Source organism: Lycium ferocissimum, unplaced genomic scaffold (genome assembly GCF_029784015.1).
Source record: "Lycium ferocissimum isolate CSIRO_LF1 unplaced genomic scaffold, AGI_CSIRO_Lferr_CH_V1 ctg10225, whole genome shotgun sequence".
In the NCBI taxonomy this organism is placed as follows: Eukaryota; Viridiplantae; Streptophyta; class Magnoliopsida; order Solanales; family Solanaceae; genus Lycium; species Lycium ferocissimum.
This window is the reverse complement of record NW_026713212.1, coordinates 12,943-28,624: the sequence shown is the minus strand read 5'-3', so window position 1 is coordinate 28,624 and position 15,682 is coordinate 12,943. Positions and strand designations below refer to the sequence as shown.

Here is a 15,682-nt window from a genome sequence, read left to right as displayed (position 1 = left end):
CATTGCAATCATACAAGGATGAATGTCAATATTTAAGTGTGCAAGTATTCTTCCTAACATGTGTGTCTTCATAAAATAATGCATGCCTTCATAAAGTGATAGATGCCCTCAATATTCAAATGCATGCCTCAACTTTTTCTCCCCCAATTTCAGCCACCTTGGCCGAACCTCACCTCTTATTTTCTTTCAATTTGGTTGTCCACAATATGATGTAAGTGTAGTGGATGAATCAACATTTAATTGCCCATTTGTATGTCTTCCATTAACCTTATTTTAGATGACTTTGAGTCATCCTTTTTACCTTGGATGTTGATGCTCTTGTTGGCTCATTATTTTCACCAATTTTTACTTAACACCACACTTAAGTAGTTCCTAATTTCCATTAATGCTTCTATACCAAACAAAATTTGTAGATAAATTGTGACTTCAAACGAAATCTAAAGTTTCCTACTTTGTATCTTGAGATAGTCTTAATACTCAGCCCGACTCTGAATCATCCATATCTCCTTACCCCTATATCATTTTGACGAGCTGTTTGTTAAGTTGCAAAACTAGACTCGATGAACTTAATTAGGGCTTTTGAAACACCTTAAAACTCCTCATATACTAGGAGATATGCCTCCTACAATATAGGCTAAAATCGGGTCCGAGATTTTTCTCGAAATTGTTCGATTCATTTCGTTTTAACTTCTAATCCTCTTCCAACCTCATGTAACCTCTTATACATACATATACACAGTCATTTACATCCATAACAATTTATATACATGTGCCGAAGGGTCCGTAGAATCACAATAGCCATAAGTAGAACTCACAAAGCTTCGACGAAACTCCAATCGAAAAAGTATATTCCTATCTTTTGTCCATCTTCTATATCATTACTAATAATCTCAATTACTTTAAAAGGTCACTCATTACCTCATATACATACTCATAACGCGATTTCAAATCCTCTAGGTTACTGTGTCACCTCGAGATACTTAAGACAACCATATTTATAACGATATTCTTCTTACTAACTCGATTAACTTTCCTTGAACCTTTCTTAACTCATTCTTTCTTGTTTTAATACAAGTAGCAAGGATTATTATGGAGTGTGACATTCTCCCCTCCTTTAACCTTCGTCCGCATGTCAAATGAGGACTAAAACTCGATCAATTAAATAACCGAATCACCCGTTATCATGACTATAGACAAAGATTTGACCACGAAAAGGGTGTTTTAGGAATATTATGCCTAAAAGTGCTAAACGACCAAATGGGTCGTTACACATGGTGGAATATCAAATACAACAGTTAAATATTTAGATTAGATCTCAGGCTAATATAAGAAAAGAAAGGAAATTGTATGGTTTGGCTACTTAACCTTTTGAAGAAAATCAATAATATGGGGTTTACGTTTATTGTTGTACAATAATTTCATTTGCTCCCACTAATGGGTTGTCGCATGTAAGAATGAATCCACCATTATCGACTTAACGTATACTTTAATTACATGAATATTGTTTAATTTTTTAATATGGAGTGGGCTATTTTTTTTTAGATTGCTTGTTTTTTTAATATGGGGTCCACTTTTTTTTTTTTTTAACATGAGCTTGGAGGTGGTGAGGTTCACTTTTTTTCCTTTTTTTTTTTTTAGATCAAACCACTTTGGATTATATAGGTATACATGTGTATGTTGTTGCAGGTACAATCGTAAAGATTTATGTATTGGGTAGTGATAGCATATATATTTTATATTGCTAATAAACATATCTAAATTTACACTGTCGATGCATATATATAGATGAACATTAATACATATACACAAATGTTATTTGTTTATTAAGTGGAATTATGTGAGTACGATAAAATAGTGAAAATTAAAGGAGGTAAAAGTGACACGTGGCCAAAAAACATAATTAATACCGCCACTTCGAGATGACATCATCTGTCATGATGCACGGTATGATTAGGGAAAAATTGGAAAAGTACGAATATATTTAATACTAAGCTACAGTAAGATTCTCCTTTTAACTAATGAAAATGGCAAGTGCTTTGACCAAATTGCCCTTGGCTGCCCTTGGTTGATGATCCACTTCTTCAATTCATGCTTTTATATAGTTTAGTTTTAAAAAAAGAAATTTATCTATTACAAATTAAAAACTGAAAAAATGAAAGAAATTGCACGAATTGTCCTTCAAATGGGCTAGTCAATTTGCTGTCTTAAGGATACTTTCCAATTCATCATTGCCCTTCTTTGAGACACGTTGCTCTGTATAAATACGGATTATTTGCTTCACTTCATTTTTCCATTGCTCCTTCTTTTCTACTATATAGAAGATGATCCACTTCTTCGATTCATGCTTTTATATAATTTAATTTTAAAAAAGGAAATTTGTCATTACAAATTAAAAACTAAAAAAATAGAAGAAATTGGGCCTAATTGTCCAATTTGGCATCTTAAGTGAAAATAATAATCAAGACAAGAAAAATAGCGACAAAGAATAATATTTGATTTCAAGAATTTGTGCGGGGGTTACAATCTTTATGAAATCTTAAATAAAAAGATGTAATCCTCTGATTCTTCTCCTCACGATACGGCCGTCAATCAAGGGCTTTGCTTGTTCTTGAATGGACGGATCACTTGTTGTTGATATTTCACTACGAATGCGGAGCCGAGCTTTAATCACAAACGTAGAGGTATGGAAACTTGCGGCTCACCACTTGGAGCGAAGACTTCTTAGTATGCGGAAGACTTGCGGCTGAGAGCTTCTCTATGTATTTTTTTTTCTTTTTGGCTTTGTGAAGACCCCTATTTATAGTTGCAGGGGAGAGCTAGGGTTTGTATATGATTGGTTGAACCATGTCATTTGAACACTTGGCGACATTTGATTGGTTCTTCTATTGACTTGACATGCTGCGTCACTTATGCACGTGGCATGATTTTATTGGTCCTTGACTTGACTTGGCGCGCCACGTCATTTGATACGTGGCATGGACCTTGGGCTAATAGAGTGGGCTCATCATGTGAAGTCCGACAAGATAGACTAGTCCAATTGAATTAGTCTTTCAATTAAATCCATAACAATTGGACTTAATCAATTAATCCGATTATATTAGCCCATAATATTTGTTTGGACCAATATATCTTGAATTTAGATATGATCCAAATTATTTGTGAATTTAAGTTTTAAATTTTAGTCATCTACAAATGCCCCCGCTTCAAGGCTTGTTGAGATGTCCACTTTTGTCGGCCTTTTAGAGAAGAGACTTGAAGTATTCGTGAAGCAAACACTTTTTTTTTTACTCCATCTAGTTGAATTCCCGAAAAATTTGAAATGTGACAAGAAATAACTATGCTCAAGTTCTTCCATGGTCCATGCTTGATTACAATTTTTTTCAAATGGTGGCATTCTCTAATTTGCAAGAGGTCCACTTGACTTTTGATCTTTTGCCAACTCATTTTTTTTTTTTTTTTTGACGTGTTTCCCCAATTTGTAAAATATTGCATGGTATTCCTTTATTATCAATAGCTGGGAAAACCAAGTTGTGTTGAAAGATGTAGCCATTTTTTTTTTTTTCCGTACAAGGAATTAGGACAGGCATAATTGTATCAAAATAATGGCCCATAGACAATGTATGATTTAGTCATTATATAGCACACGGCTAAAACTTGTATTAGAAAAATCCCCGTAGCCTCAATTTTTTTTTTTTTTTTTTTGTAGTCCCAAGCAAATCATACCATCAACATGCATATCTCTCCTATACTTTCCATATTTGCATGGTATTTCTTTGATTTATTAGGAGAGAATATGAACTTTCCATAAGTTTAAACTTTCCATACATGAGCCTAAACTTTCCATGATTAGATTCCAACTAGAACAAGGATTTCTTTGTGTAGTCCATGTAGGAACCAGATTTTGACATCTATAAATACACCGCCTTCTCTTGGTGGTTTGAGCATCAATTTATAGCATTGTCGAGTTGGTTCGAACCCATCGCTCTATCAGGTAATTTTCTTTCAATATGAATTTTCGTCACTTTCTTCACAGCTCTACATGTTTGTGGTAGAAAATTCATATCTCGATGTAGGAACGTCGAAATCATGATCCGCTTGATGTTTCGAAACTAGACTCGTAGAGCTACGTCACACGCGGAAACCACGACCAAATTGCTTCTATATTTGCTTAGATATTGATCGAGAATCAGACTTTGAGTTCTGGTTCGCTGGTTTATTAGTCTTGTGCGTCCTGACGAAAAATCTTATATCTTGACTTAGGAACATCGCAATCACGAACGGTTTGCGGCGTCGGAAAGAAGACTCATAGAGCTACGTCATATACGAAAACCACAATCAAATTGCTTCTATATTGGCTCAGGTATATTTTTTTTAATCAGCCACAGAATCTGATTTTGCTTTCTTGGCTTTGGACATGCTCTACGAAACTTACCTGTCCCCGTTTTTTTTATTTCTTTTGCAGGTCTTTGGGGGCATCTGTACGGCTTTAACTTTAAACAAAGATGATGCACTTTCGTGACCGCGATACGCCACGTCCTCATCTAGAGATAGTGAGCGACAAACGAAATTCGAACGCCAAAGTCCTTGCCTTGGAGGTTCAACCTCCAGTGATCGGTGCCTTCTCACTTGACGGAGAGCTTTCTACGCTTCATCTTGCTGAATGGTCTAAAAAGGAGACCAAAGACGTCATGAGCAACTTCTCAGGCAAGGCCACTGTTATGGACGTCCCTCTGTTGAAGTCCGCAATTCATCGAGAAGTCGCGCCCACCGAATCTTCTCATCCCAATGGATGTTTCAACAACTGGAGTGTCCCGCCTTCTGGTTTCGGCAAAGTTTGCTACACACCCGGCTACTGGGAGTGGGTGGAAGATGTGCTTCCTCGCTATAAGGAAGTCTTGGAGCGTGTCAAAGTTTACGATGCCATCTACGCTTCTTTGTTTACATATGATTATGATGACAACGTACTTGCATGCTTTTTGTGAGCTTTGGCGTCCGTCTACCAATACGCTTTCCACTTTCGTCGGGGAGATGTCTATCTCACTTTGGGACTTACGAACAATTGCGGACTTCCCATTCACGGATCTTTTTATGATGAAGTTGTTCCTTCGGCGAAAGAATTGACGCAAATGGACAATCAAGGGAAACCATGGCTCCCCAAGAGCTGTCTATACTTATTTTCAGCCTTTTACAAACTTGCCGAAGGTGGCCATCATGAGGTGTCCATCCATGATTGGGTGAAATTTTGGTTTAGAGGACCAAGCAGGTACGCAGAGCCTCCGCAAAGGGCGTCAAAGGGTCGTGCAACGAAGCCAAGATTGAATCACAATCCTTCCGGGCATATTGACATGAATTACTTACCACGAACCGATGAGGAGCATGCCCCCTTCGTCGAGCTAGGAGTGGAAGACTCACTTAGAGATGAGACGAATTTGTCGGCTTTCCTAACATGTTGGCTCTGCAAGTTTGTTCTCCCCCATAAGAAAATTGACTACGTGCGTGCTAGCGTTCTTAAAGTGGCGAGCTTGATGGCTCATGGAGAGAAATTCTCTTTGGCGGTTCCAGTCCTTGCGAGCATATATCGTGGCTTGAGAGAGATCTCTACTTCTCCAGACTTGAGGCAGGGGAATATAATTTTCCCCATACACTATGTATATGGCTGGCTAGGAGAATATTTTAAGACCCATCATCGTGCCAATCACTCACATCGGAGTATACCTTTATGCAAGATTTCTGGCGAGAAGATGGCCAAATACTTCAATTTTTCTGACGCCCGAAAGTTATTTCAACAAGATGATGCCCGCCACCTCCATCATTTGGCGTTGCTACAAGGTAGGGAATTATACTTCACCGATACTGGCGATCTCTCAGATTCATGGAACGATACTATCATAAGCCTTCGTTCGAGCTATGTTACACTTAGGCATGATGCGGATCTCATCGTGGAGTCCTATAGTCCTTATAGGTTTAGCAGACAATTTGGTTTTTGTCAAGACATCCCTGGAGACCTCATGGAGCGACCATACGATGGCACATTGCTAACACTAGCGCAACTTTGGAATTCATCGATCCGCCTTGGAACCTCTTCAAAGGTCATAATTCCGGTGCGCCCATCAGAAGGCAGTTCACCTTTAATGACTCGCGAGTACATGGAATGGTGGCTAGCCAATCGGACAAATCCATCAGAAATGAGTCCTCGAATTATTTCACAAAAATCAAAGCAAGATCATACACCTATGTTGTCCAAAAGAGGTCCGACTCGAATGAAAGAAAAACCGCATCCTTCTTCCAAGTCCGAGGTGCAACTTAATGATACCCCGCAAGCTCTTGAAACTTCTTCTAAGTCCAAAACCTTGAAGGATGTTGAAATCCCTATGGACAAAGGAGTTAAACGCATCCGACTAGTCTCCAAGACAAGTGCTACGGCTCCTAAGGTGACCAACAATACTTCCAAAAGAAGGGAGCCTTCGAGTTCATTGGACAAGGGCGCCAAAGAAACATCAAGTCTCGCACCACCTTGCAACAAAAAGTCTCGCCCTTCCTCTCTTCCTATCGATGTTGGAAATACCATCGCAGCCTCTAGTTCGACGGAGAGTAATACAAGTGGAGATCGACATTGGAATCGTTTAGAAAGGAAGTCGAAGGAGTCCGACGATCACCATAACGAATTCGCTGATTTGGACACTATTAGCATTGGATCTGATATCCATCTGGATGGGGATCCAAACTCAATGATGGGCTTGGAAGAAGTAGCAGAACAAGTAATATTTCTTCTCTCCATATTTTCTGCATTTACACTTTCTTTTTTTTTTTTTTTTTTTTTTAAATCTGATGGTTTTTTTTTTTTTTTTTTTTTTTTTTTGTTTGTTTGTTTTGTAGTTGGGTTTCCAGAAACTAGACGCGATGAATGCGGCTGAAGTTGTCGTTGATCAGATTACACATCCGAAGACCTTCAGACCTTCCTCACAGCCATTGCAACCTAGCGCGTCGAGCTTTGATCCACAAGGGACTATTTTCCGCTTCAAATCAACCTTCGTCTCTGAGATATGGGGTGCATTGTGCGGATGGATTACACAATTTTCTTTAGGTTCCTTAGACAGCTTTATGGTGTTGGAGGCAAGTATTGCTTCGACTCTTGAGGAACTTAGGAAAATCAATATTATCGATGTTTCTGCTTTGGAGGGTCTTGTCGAGAACTTCTTCAAGGCGTATGCGGAGTATGACTCTTTGAAATCATCGAAGATGACTAAAGAATTACACCAAGAATCACTTTCAGATGCACAACGACGCCTTGATGATGCTAAACAAGAACATGGAAAGCTAGATGGGTCCATGAAGGAGCTTCAAGCAAATCTTGCGAATGTGGAGAAAGACTTAGCAGCCTTGAACTCTAAGAAGGAGAAGATTATCGCATTCCTTGACAAATACCAAGAGGAGTTGTCCAAAAATCAAGAGAAAATCACCATTACAGAGGGCGAGATTTATACTATTGAAGCTAATCATGTGTTGTCTGATGAAGAAGCAGAGAGACTATCCAAACTTGAAGAGGCGGTTGAGAAGAGTCGTCAACAAATCCTATGCTTCAAGCCTTTTCCGTGACTTAGATTCTTGCTTAGGATTTTTACTTTTTAATTGCTTATTATGATGTAGTGACATTCCTTTCTTGAAGCAATAAAAGTAGTCGCCTTTATTTCAATATGAATCATTTCGTCTTGTGATTTGGATCAATTTTCTCTACCTCTTTTTTTTGAAGATAACTTGTAAATTTTTTTCTCGAAATTTAGCTCGAATTCTGCCTTGCTCAACTCTTCAGATTTGCGCTTCGGTAGCAGAAAATTCATAACTCGGAGTAGGAGTGTTGGAATGACGAGATTCCAGTTCCATTGGAAAGGGGACTCATTGAACTACAATCTATATAAAAATCACGGCCAAATTCCTTCAATTTGTACAGATAATTCTCCAAATTTAGCTTAGATTCTGCCTTGTTCGACTTTTCAGCTTTGCGCTTCGGTGGGAGAAAATTCATAACTCGGAGTACGAGTGTTGGAATCACAAGATTCCAATTTCTATGGAAAGAGGACTCATTGATCTACAATATATATAAAAATCACGGCCAAATTCCTTCTAGATTTGTACAGATAATTCTCCAAATTTAGCTCAGATGCTGCCTTGTTCTACTTTTCAGCTTTGCGCTTCGGTGGGAGAAAATTCATAACTCGGAGTACGAGCGTTGGAATCACAAGATTCCAATTTCTATGGAAAGAGGACTCATTGATCTACAATATATATAAAAATCACGGCCAAATTCCTTCTAGATTTGTACAGATAATTCTCCAAATTTAGCTCAGATGCTGCCTTGTTCTATTTTTCAGCTTTGCGCTTCGGTGGGAGAAAATTCATAACTCGGGGTACGAGTGCCGAAATGACGAGATTCCAATTTTGTTGGAAAGACGACTCATTGAACTACAATCTTTATAAAAATGACGGCCAAATGCTTTCGACATCTGTACAGATAATTCTCCAAGTTCAGCTTAGAATCTGTCTTGTTCGACTCTTCAGCTTTGCGCATTTGTGGTAAAAAAAATCTCAACTCGTCATAGGAGCGACATTCTAGCTTTGGCGAGCGACTACTTGAAGCATCCATCAGATTTTTTAGTGGCATCATTCTTTGAAGAAATAACGCCGACTTGATAGAGGCGTTTAAAACAAACTGCAATCATCTTCGGCTTCAACTGCCATCATGAATAGCTTAGATACTTTGTATGGGATGTTGTATAGATATTTTCATCCTTTCTTTCAAATCATTGATGTATCAAATTCTTTCAAGCATGAACCTATAAAATATTCTCACTTGTCTTGTCTTCTTCTTTCCAGTTATGTTTGTCTCCTCGCTGAAAGAGGTCAAGCGTCGATCCCATATCGCCGTGCTATATATGTATATATATATTTTTTTTTTTTTTTTTTTTTTACTCATGCGACTGAACTTAGAATGAAACTCTAAGCGCCTACGTACCTCGGTGAAGAGGATCAAGTCATTTCGTAGTTCCGAAAAAAAAAAAAAAAAAAAAAGAATTTTTTTTTTTTGCGACTGAACTTAGAATGAAACTCTAAGCGCCTACGTACCTCGGTGAAGAGGATCAAGTCATTTCGTAGTTCCGAAAAAAAGAAGGGTTTTTTTTTTTTTTTTTTTTTTTGTCCTAACTTTTTCCTAGGCCGCCCCTTTCGAGGTTTTCAACCTAGAGGACTTTTTTTGTTTGTCCTAAATTTTGCCTAGGTTTTCAACTCTTTCGAGGTTTTCTTTTTTTTTTTTTTTTTTTGGGGGCCGTACACAGTTTAAACTCATGCGGGCCAGGAGTATCATCTTGCTTCAAGGATAGTACATCTTCAAGAATTTCCCGTTGATGGGACCGATCCGCAAGCCATCTGCATCTATAAGCTTGTAAGCACCACTTGTATAGGCTTCTTGGACAACATATGGCCCATCCCACTTTGAAGTGAACTTGCTTCCAGATTTATGAGATATGATAATAGGTCTTCTTACCGCCAGGACTTGATCACCAACTTGGAAGGACCTCAGGCGAACCTTTTTATTGAAAGCACGGGAAAGACGAGCTTGATAACATTCAAGGCTTTGCTGAGCTTCCAGCCTTTTCTCATCAAGGGCCTCTAACTCTTCAAGGCGTAGACGAGCATTTTCTTCTTCAGTGAGCCCTTCTTGGATAGCGAGCCGCAATGAAGGTATTTGGCGTTCAAGTGGAAGGACCGCTTCAGCTCCGTAAACAAGAGAATAAGGAGTTGCTTGAGTCGGTGTGCGATGAGTCGTTCGGTATGCCCAAAGAGCTTCTTCCATTCTATCATGCCAATCTCTTTTAGACTTGGAGACGACCTTCTTTAACAAGTTGCACAAGGTCTTGTTAAATGCTTCAGCTAGTCCATTTGCGGCAGCATATAATACATAGACGAGTTTCGTTGCTTGAAGCCAAAAAGCTCGCAAATCTTAGTCATCAATTTGTTGGAGAACGGTTTGCCATTATCTGTTATGATATAACTAGGAATGCCAAAACGATAGATGATGTTTACTCGAATGAAGTTTGCCACATTCTCCTTTTTTACTTCTTTGAGGGCGACAGCCTCAGCCCATTTTGAGAAGTAATCCGTTGCAGCTAAGATGTACAAGTGGCCACCAGAAGATTTTGGTAGCGGTCCAACCACGTCTAGCCCCCAAGCGTCAAATGGCCAAGATGCAACAGTTGGATGTAATAGCTCAGGAGGTTGGTGTATAAAATTTGCATGAAATTGGCATGCTTTGCAACTTCGCGCATAGTCCAAACAATCTTTCACCATTGTTGGCCAATAATACCCCATCCTTTTTATATGAAAGTGTAGTTTTGGCCCAGATTGATGTGATCCACAAACTCCAGAGTGTGCTTCTTGCATAGCTTGAGTTGCTTCTTCTTCCCCCAGACAACGCAAGAGAACTCCCTCGAACGATCTACGATACAAAGTATCTTTGTAGTAAAGGAAGCGAGGGGCACGACGACGAATTTCGGTCTTTCTTTTTGGATCTTCTGGAAGAATGCTATAACACAAGTAATCGATCATGGTTTGTCGCCAATCGACTTTCTCAGCTTCAGAAACGGCCACAAGAAGCTCGAGTTTGCTTTCTTCATCCTCATCGTCCTCCGGCGGTACTATCCATTTCTGGCAGATAGTGATTTGCGCTTGGTCAGGCAAAGTCAATGTTGAAGCCAAAGCAGCCAAAGCATCAGCCTTCTTATTTTCCTTTCTTGGCACGTGCTGGAGAGTTACGTTGCCGAGCCACCCAATTAATTTTTGTGCATAGTGATGATAGGGACGCAATTCTGGCTTTTTGACCTCGTAGGTACCCAACAATTGATTGATTACCAATTCAGAATCTCCAAAGACTTGTAATTGTAACTGCTTCATATCAACAGCCATTTCAAGCCCAAGTATGAGTGCTTGATATTCCGCAACATTGTTGGAGCAACATTGTGTTAAGGTGAAGGAATACGGTAAGACCTCCTCTTGAGAAGTGACAAATATCACACCAGCGCCAGCTCCTTCGCGATGTGCGGCACCATCAAAATACATCTTCCAAGGTTGTTGAATTTCAATGACCATCGCATCCTCATCGGGTAGTTCATCAGTTAATTCCCAGTCATCGGGTATCGGATGATCTGCTAAAAAGTCCGCCAATGCTTGCCCTTTCACAGCTTTTTGAGGAACGTACACAATCTCAAATTGTTGAAATTGGAGATACCACCTTGCTAGTCGGTCACTAAGGACAGGTTTCGACATCACAAATTTGATGGGGTTTGCTTTGGAAATAAGACGAACTACATGAGCTTGAAAGTAGTGTTTCATCTTCTCGAATCGAGAAGACTAAGGCCAGACACAACTTTTCAATCGGCGAATACTTCAACTCATTTGGCGTCATCATCCTACTCAAGTAGTAAAGGGCATTTTCTTTCCCTTCGCTATTCTCTTGGGCTAAGAGTGCTCCAACTGACCTTTCTTGTGCCGATATGTATAGTATCAATGGCTTTCCATGCACAGGAGCCGCTAGAACTGGAGGTTTCGTCAAGTAAGATTTGATGCTCTCAAAGGCGTTGGCACAAGCTTGATCCCATTCGAAAGGAGCACCTTTCTTCATGAGACGACTGAACGGCTGACACTTCCCTGCTAGATTTGAGATGAATCTCCTAAGATACGCCAGCTTCCCTTGCAGACTTTTCAACTCATGGATGTTTCTTGGCTCGGCCATCTTCACGATTGAATCTACTTTGGCTTGATCAATTTCTATCCCCCGATGTCGAACGACAAAGCCAAGGAATTTTCCGCAGGTAACCCCAAATGCACACTTCGTAGGATTCATTTTGAGTTGGTACCTTCGTAGTAGGTCAAACACCATTCTCGTGTCTTGCAAGTGATCACTCTTTTTTCTTGATTTTACCACCGATCGTCAACATAACATTCGACATTTTTGTGAAGGATGTTGTCGAAGATATTTTGCATAGCTCTTTGGTATGTTGCTCCAAAGATTCTTCAAGCCAAAAGGCATTACTTTGTAGCAATAAATACCTTTAGGAGTGCGGAATGCGGTAAGCTCTTCATCCTTAGGTGACATGCGGATCTGGTTATAGCCGGATGAGCCGTCCATGAAGGACATCGCCTCGTATCCAGTAGTGGCATCAATCATAAACCCAACAATGGTAAGTGAAAATTGATCCTTAGGGCATGCATTGTTGAGATCCCTAAAGTCAACACATACTTGAAATTGTCATTCTTCTTTCTCACAGGGACAATGCTCGAAATCTATGTAGGGAACTTAACTTCGTGAATGAAACTAGCCTCAATAAGCTTGTTAACTTCATTTTCAATCAAGGGAACCAATTCGGCTCGAAACGTCGCTGTGCTTGTTTGATAGGACGTGTGCCGTTCTTGACAGCGAGATGATGGACCGCAACTTTAGGGTCTAAGCCAGGCATCTCTTTGTAACTCCAGGCAAATACATCCTTATACTCTTTAAGTAATTCGACGTAAGCACTCTCTTCATCGACTGCAAGTAAAGAATTTACATAAGTGGGCCTTGGATCTTCATCAGTGCCAAGGTTGACTTCTTTCAATGCGTCGACCGTCATTTTTACCCCCTCTTCAAATTCGGGCGGAGCATCCTTAGTGTCTTTATCTTCTTGAGGTTCGCCATCGTTAATAGATATATGGTAACACCAAGAAAAATCCTCCAACTCTTCATCAACCTTTATTGGAGATAAAGTATCCCTTTCATCTTGTACAGTAACGTGATATGAAGAGCCAACACTTTCTTCATCTTCATCCCGCTCCTTGGTGTAGACCACAACATGCGACTTTGCTTTTAGTACTTCTCCACATGAGACCACAAGATCTGTTTGCCGCCTCATCCTAGAAGGGATCGACTTCGAAGTCTTTGGAGATATTTTGAGATTTGGGAAAAGCGGATGATTTCACACACTTGTGGTTTCTCCGAATCTTGCTTCCATTCTTCATTGGTCCTAACCTCTCAAATACAGAAACTCTCGCGGTCGACTTTCCAAGTCGGTCAAAAACAGACGGCCTTTTGTTAGAAGCGAGAGGTTCCTCTTCCGCAGTGATGTAGTTGTTACTTACCCTTCTTATGGAGATGCGAACTGGTGGGGGTTGTTTATATCCCAAACCTTCACGTTTTTGCCTCGCCGCAGGTTCCATCGGAAGCTTCCCCAATTTTGATGGTTCGCTAGGATTGTATCCAGACTTTGCAAGTAGTTTGTAAGCATTTGGATCGAAACCTTCATCTGTACGCTTCGTAGGGAGTGCTTCATTTTGTGGCGAGCTGCTAGCCACAAATCTTCCAAGTAATTTCGTGGATGACTTTATTGTGTCAATCTGCTTGATAGGAAGGGTCAGTCCTCCCAACATGTTTCCCTCGTCCTTTTTGGCCTTTGGAACATAACGAAGAACAGAAGTCACTTTCTTACTCGAAGAAGCGCCATTTGTGTTGGGCAACTTACTCACATCGGAGGACCTTTGATCTTCCTTAATTGCTACCTTCCCCTAACAAGCAACCACCTTTGCATTTTTGTTCATAAACTCAGCATTATCAATTATTGCAACTTCATCAACTTTTGCGGCACATTTCTTTAAGTAGAACTTGGCATCGGCGAAGTGCGCTTCAGCTTCAGTGAAGGGATTATCATCGGCCATAATCTTCTTTTCAACTCCATCTTCATGATACTTCAAACACTGGTGGTAGGTAGAGGGGATCACCTTGTTCTCATGTACCCAAGGCCTACCGAGCAAGATGTTATACGAAGTCCTTGCATCGATCACATGCAACCACGCGCTAGATTGCAGCTCGCCGATGGTGAGGTCTACTTTGACAGCTCCTATGGCTCTTTGTCCCCCTTGGTTGAATCCTTGGATCATCAAACGACTTGCGGAAAGATCCTCCATTGCGATTCCAAGTTCCTTCATTGTGTGAATAGGAAGGATGTTAACTCCAGATCCACCATCGATTAGGATTCTGTTCACCTTTTGCTCACGTGCAAACCCAATCATTAATAAAGGGCGATTATGAGGTGTGTCGCCGAGTAGAAGGTCATCATCGGTGAATGTGATTTTGGCCATGCACGCATCTACGACTTCAGGAGATGACTTTGCAGAGTCTTCTGATGATGGACATGACGAGGTCACATTTTTCGCTTCCTTCTCATCAACGGTACAACATGAAGCTTTTACATCATCAATGACGAATTTGGTGTGAAACCAACTTGGCAAGTATTCTCCTAATGTTATTGGCCGACGTGGTTCTTGGTAGTAGCGCCCCTCTATTTTCTCCTTCTTTGGGTGCTCAACTGGATTTTTTGTTTCGGGTTTACTCACCTTCTTTCCCTTAGTTTGTCGTTTCACTGAATCCTTTCGCGAACCTGTTTTGCGGCGCTTGCGACGAGTTACGAGAGTCCAACCCCCATCATCAAGATGAGCAATTTGGTCTTCGTCTTCTTCAGACGATCCTCCTTCTACCGACACAACATCACTCGGTGTAAGAAGAGAAAACATTTCATTCACATTAACTGGTTCGAAGTCTCCAAACTTAATCATTCCCGCCAGACATATGTTCGGGATGTCTTTCTCTCCATATCCTTCAACAAAGTTGCAGGTCATGACTGGATCGAGTGAGCTAATTGTGACAACAACTTGGTTTGCACTTTCTTTCTCATCTTCAAGTGAAATCTTTCCTTCGCGGGCTAGCTCCATAACTTTATCCTTGAAGACAAAGCATTTCTCGATAGGGTGGCCGATCAACCGGTGGTACTTGCAATAATTCGGTTCATCAGTTCTCCCTGCTTCATTCGGCCGCTTCATCTCGGGTAACTCAAAAAGTTTCAGCCCAAGAAGTTCATCAAAGATTGCAGAAACGTCTGAATCAAGGAATGGATAATCCTTCTCTTGCATCTCCTTCAAAGTTGGTTTTCTGTTCGCTCTATCCTCCAAAGAAGTTGTCTTTACGCTCTGCTTCTTGCTTACTTTAGTGGTGAACTTCACAGGCGCAACATTAACGTTCATGGATTCTTTGTTTTCGGTCTTGGAAAAATATCTCCCCACTTTCTTTACTTCTTGCTTGTCTTTACCTTTGCGGGATTCGTAGACCGGCGGCGCTTCACTTCCGACTGACGCCATGCTTAACTCCATGTCATGAGCACGAGTGGCCAATTCTTCAAAAGTCTTAGGCTTTATGCCTTGCAAGATATAGGTGAGACCCCAATGCATACCTTGAATGCACATCTCTATTCCCGAAGCTTCGCTAAGTCTATCTTTGCAGTTTAGACTTGCATGCCTCCATCGGTTGATGAAGTCAATAACTGGTTCTTCCTTTCGCTGGCGAGTGTTTGTAAGTTCCACCATGCTTACGGTGCGTCTTGTGCTATAGAAGCGGTTGAGAAACTCCTGCTCCATTTGCTCCCAACTATCAATGGAACCAGACTCAAGGTCTGTGTACCAATCAAAAGCATAACCTTTAAGGGAACGAACAAACTGTTTGGCAAGGTAATCACCATATGTTCCAGCGTTGTTGCATGTTTCAATGAAGTGTGCCACATGTCGCTTCATATTTCCCTTGCCATCAAACTGTTGAAATTTTGGGGGTTGA

At 40.5% G+C, this 15,682-nt stretch overlaps 2 protein-coding genes across 2 annotated transcripts; one reads left to right on the top strand and one right to left on the bottom strand.

Annotated features, from left to right (window-relative positions):
• Positions 1 to 3,873: 3,873 nt before the first annotated feature.
• LOC132041452 (uncharacterized) lies at positions 3,874 to 7,699 on the top strand. The gene is made up of 3 exons (XM_059432166.1): positions 3,874 to 4,360; positions 4,463 to 6,758; positions 6,877 to 7,699. Exons 2-3 carry the CDS (start codon positions 5,127 to 5,129, stop codon positions 7,594 to 7,596), a joined length of 2,352 nt encoding a protein of 783 aa, XP_059288149.1. The 5' UTR covers positions 3,874 to 4,360; positions 4,463 to 5,126; the 3' UTR covers positions 7,597 to 7,699.
• Positions 7,700 to 9,924: 2,225 nt separating this feature from the next.
• LOC132041451 (uncharacterized) lies at positions 9,925 to 11,782 on the bottom strand. Its single transcript, XM_059432165.1, has 2 exons — positions 11,413 to 11,782; positions 9,925 to 11,336 (listed from the first exon to the last, which is right to left on the bottom strand). The coding sequence occupies exons 1-2, from the start codon at positions 11,780 to 11,782 to the stop codon at positions 9,925 to 9,927; spliced, it is 1,782 nt and encodes a 593-aa protein (XP_059288148.1).
• Between the last annotated feature and the right edge of the window lie 3,900 nt (positions 11,783 to 15,682).

Coding starts and splice junctions, on each gene's coding strand:
- LOC132041452 (XM_059432166.1), top strand. CDS start 5,127: ATGGACAATCAAGGGAAACCATGGCTCCCCAAGAGCTGTCTATACTTA. Junction 6,759..6,876: donor TGGAAGAAGTAGCAGAACAA/GTAATATTTCTT, acceptor TTTGTTTTGTAG/TTGGGTTTCCAGAAACTAGA.
- LOC132041451 (XM_059432165.1), bottom strand. CDS start 11,782: ATGGCCGAGCCAAGAAACATCCATGAGTTGAAAAGTCTGCAAGGGAAG. Junction 11,337..11,412: donor TTCGCCGATTGAAAAGTTGT/GTCTGGCCTTAG, acceptor TTATTTCCAAAG/CAAACCCCATCAAATTTGTG.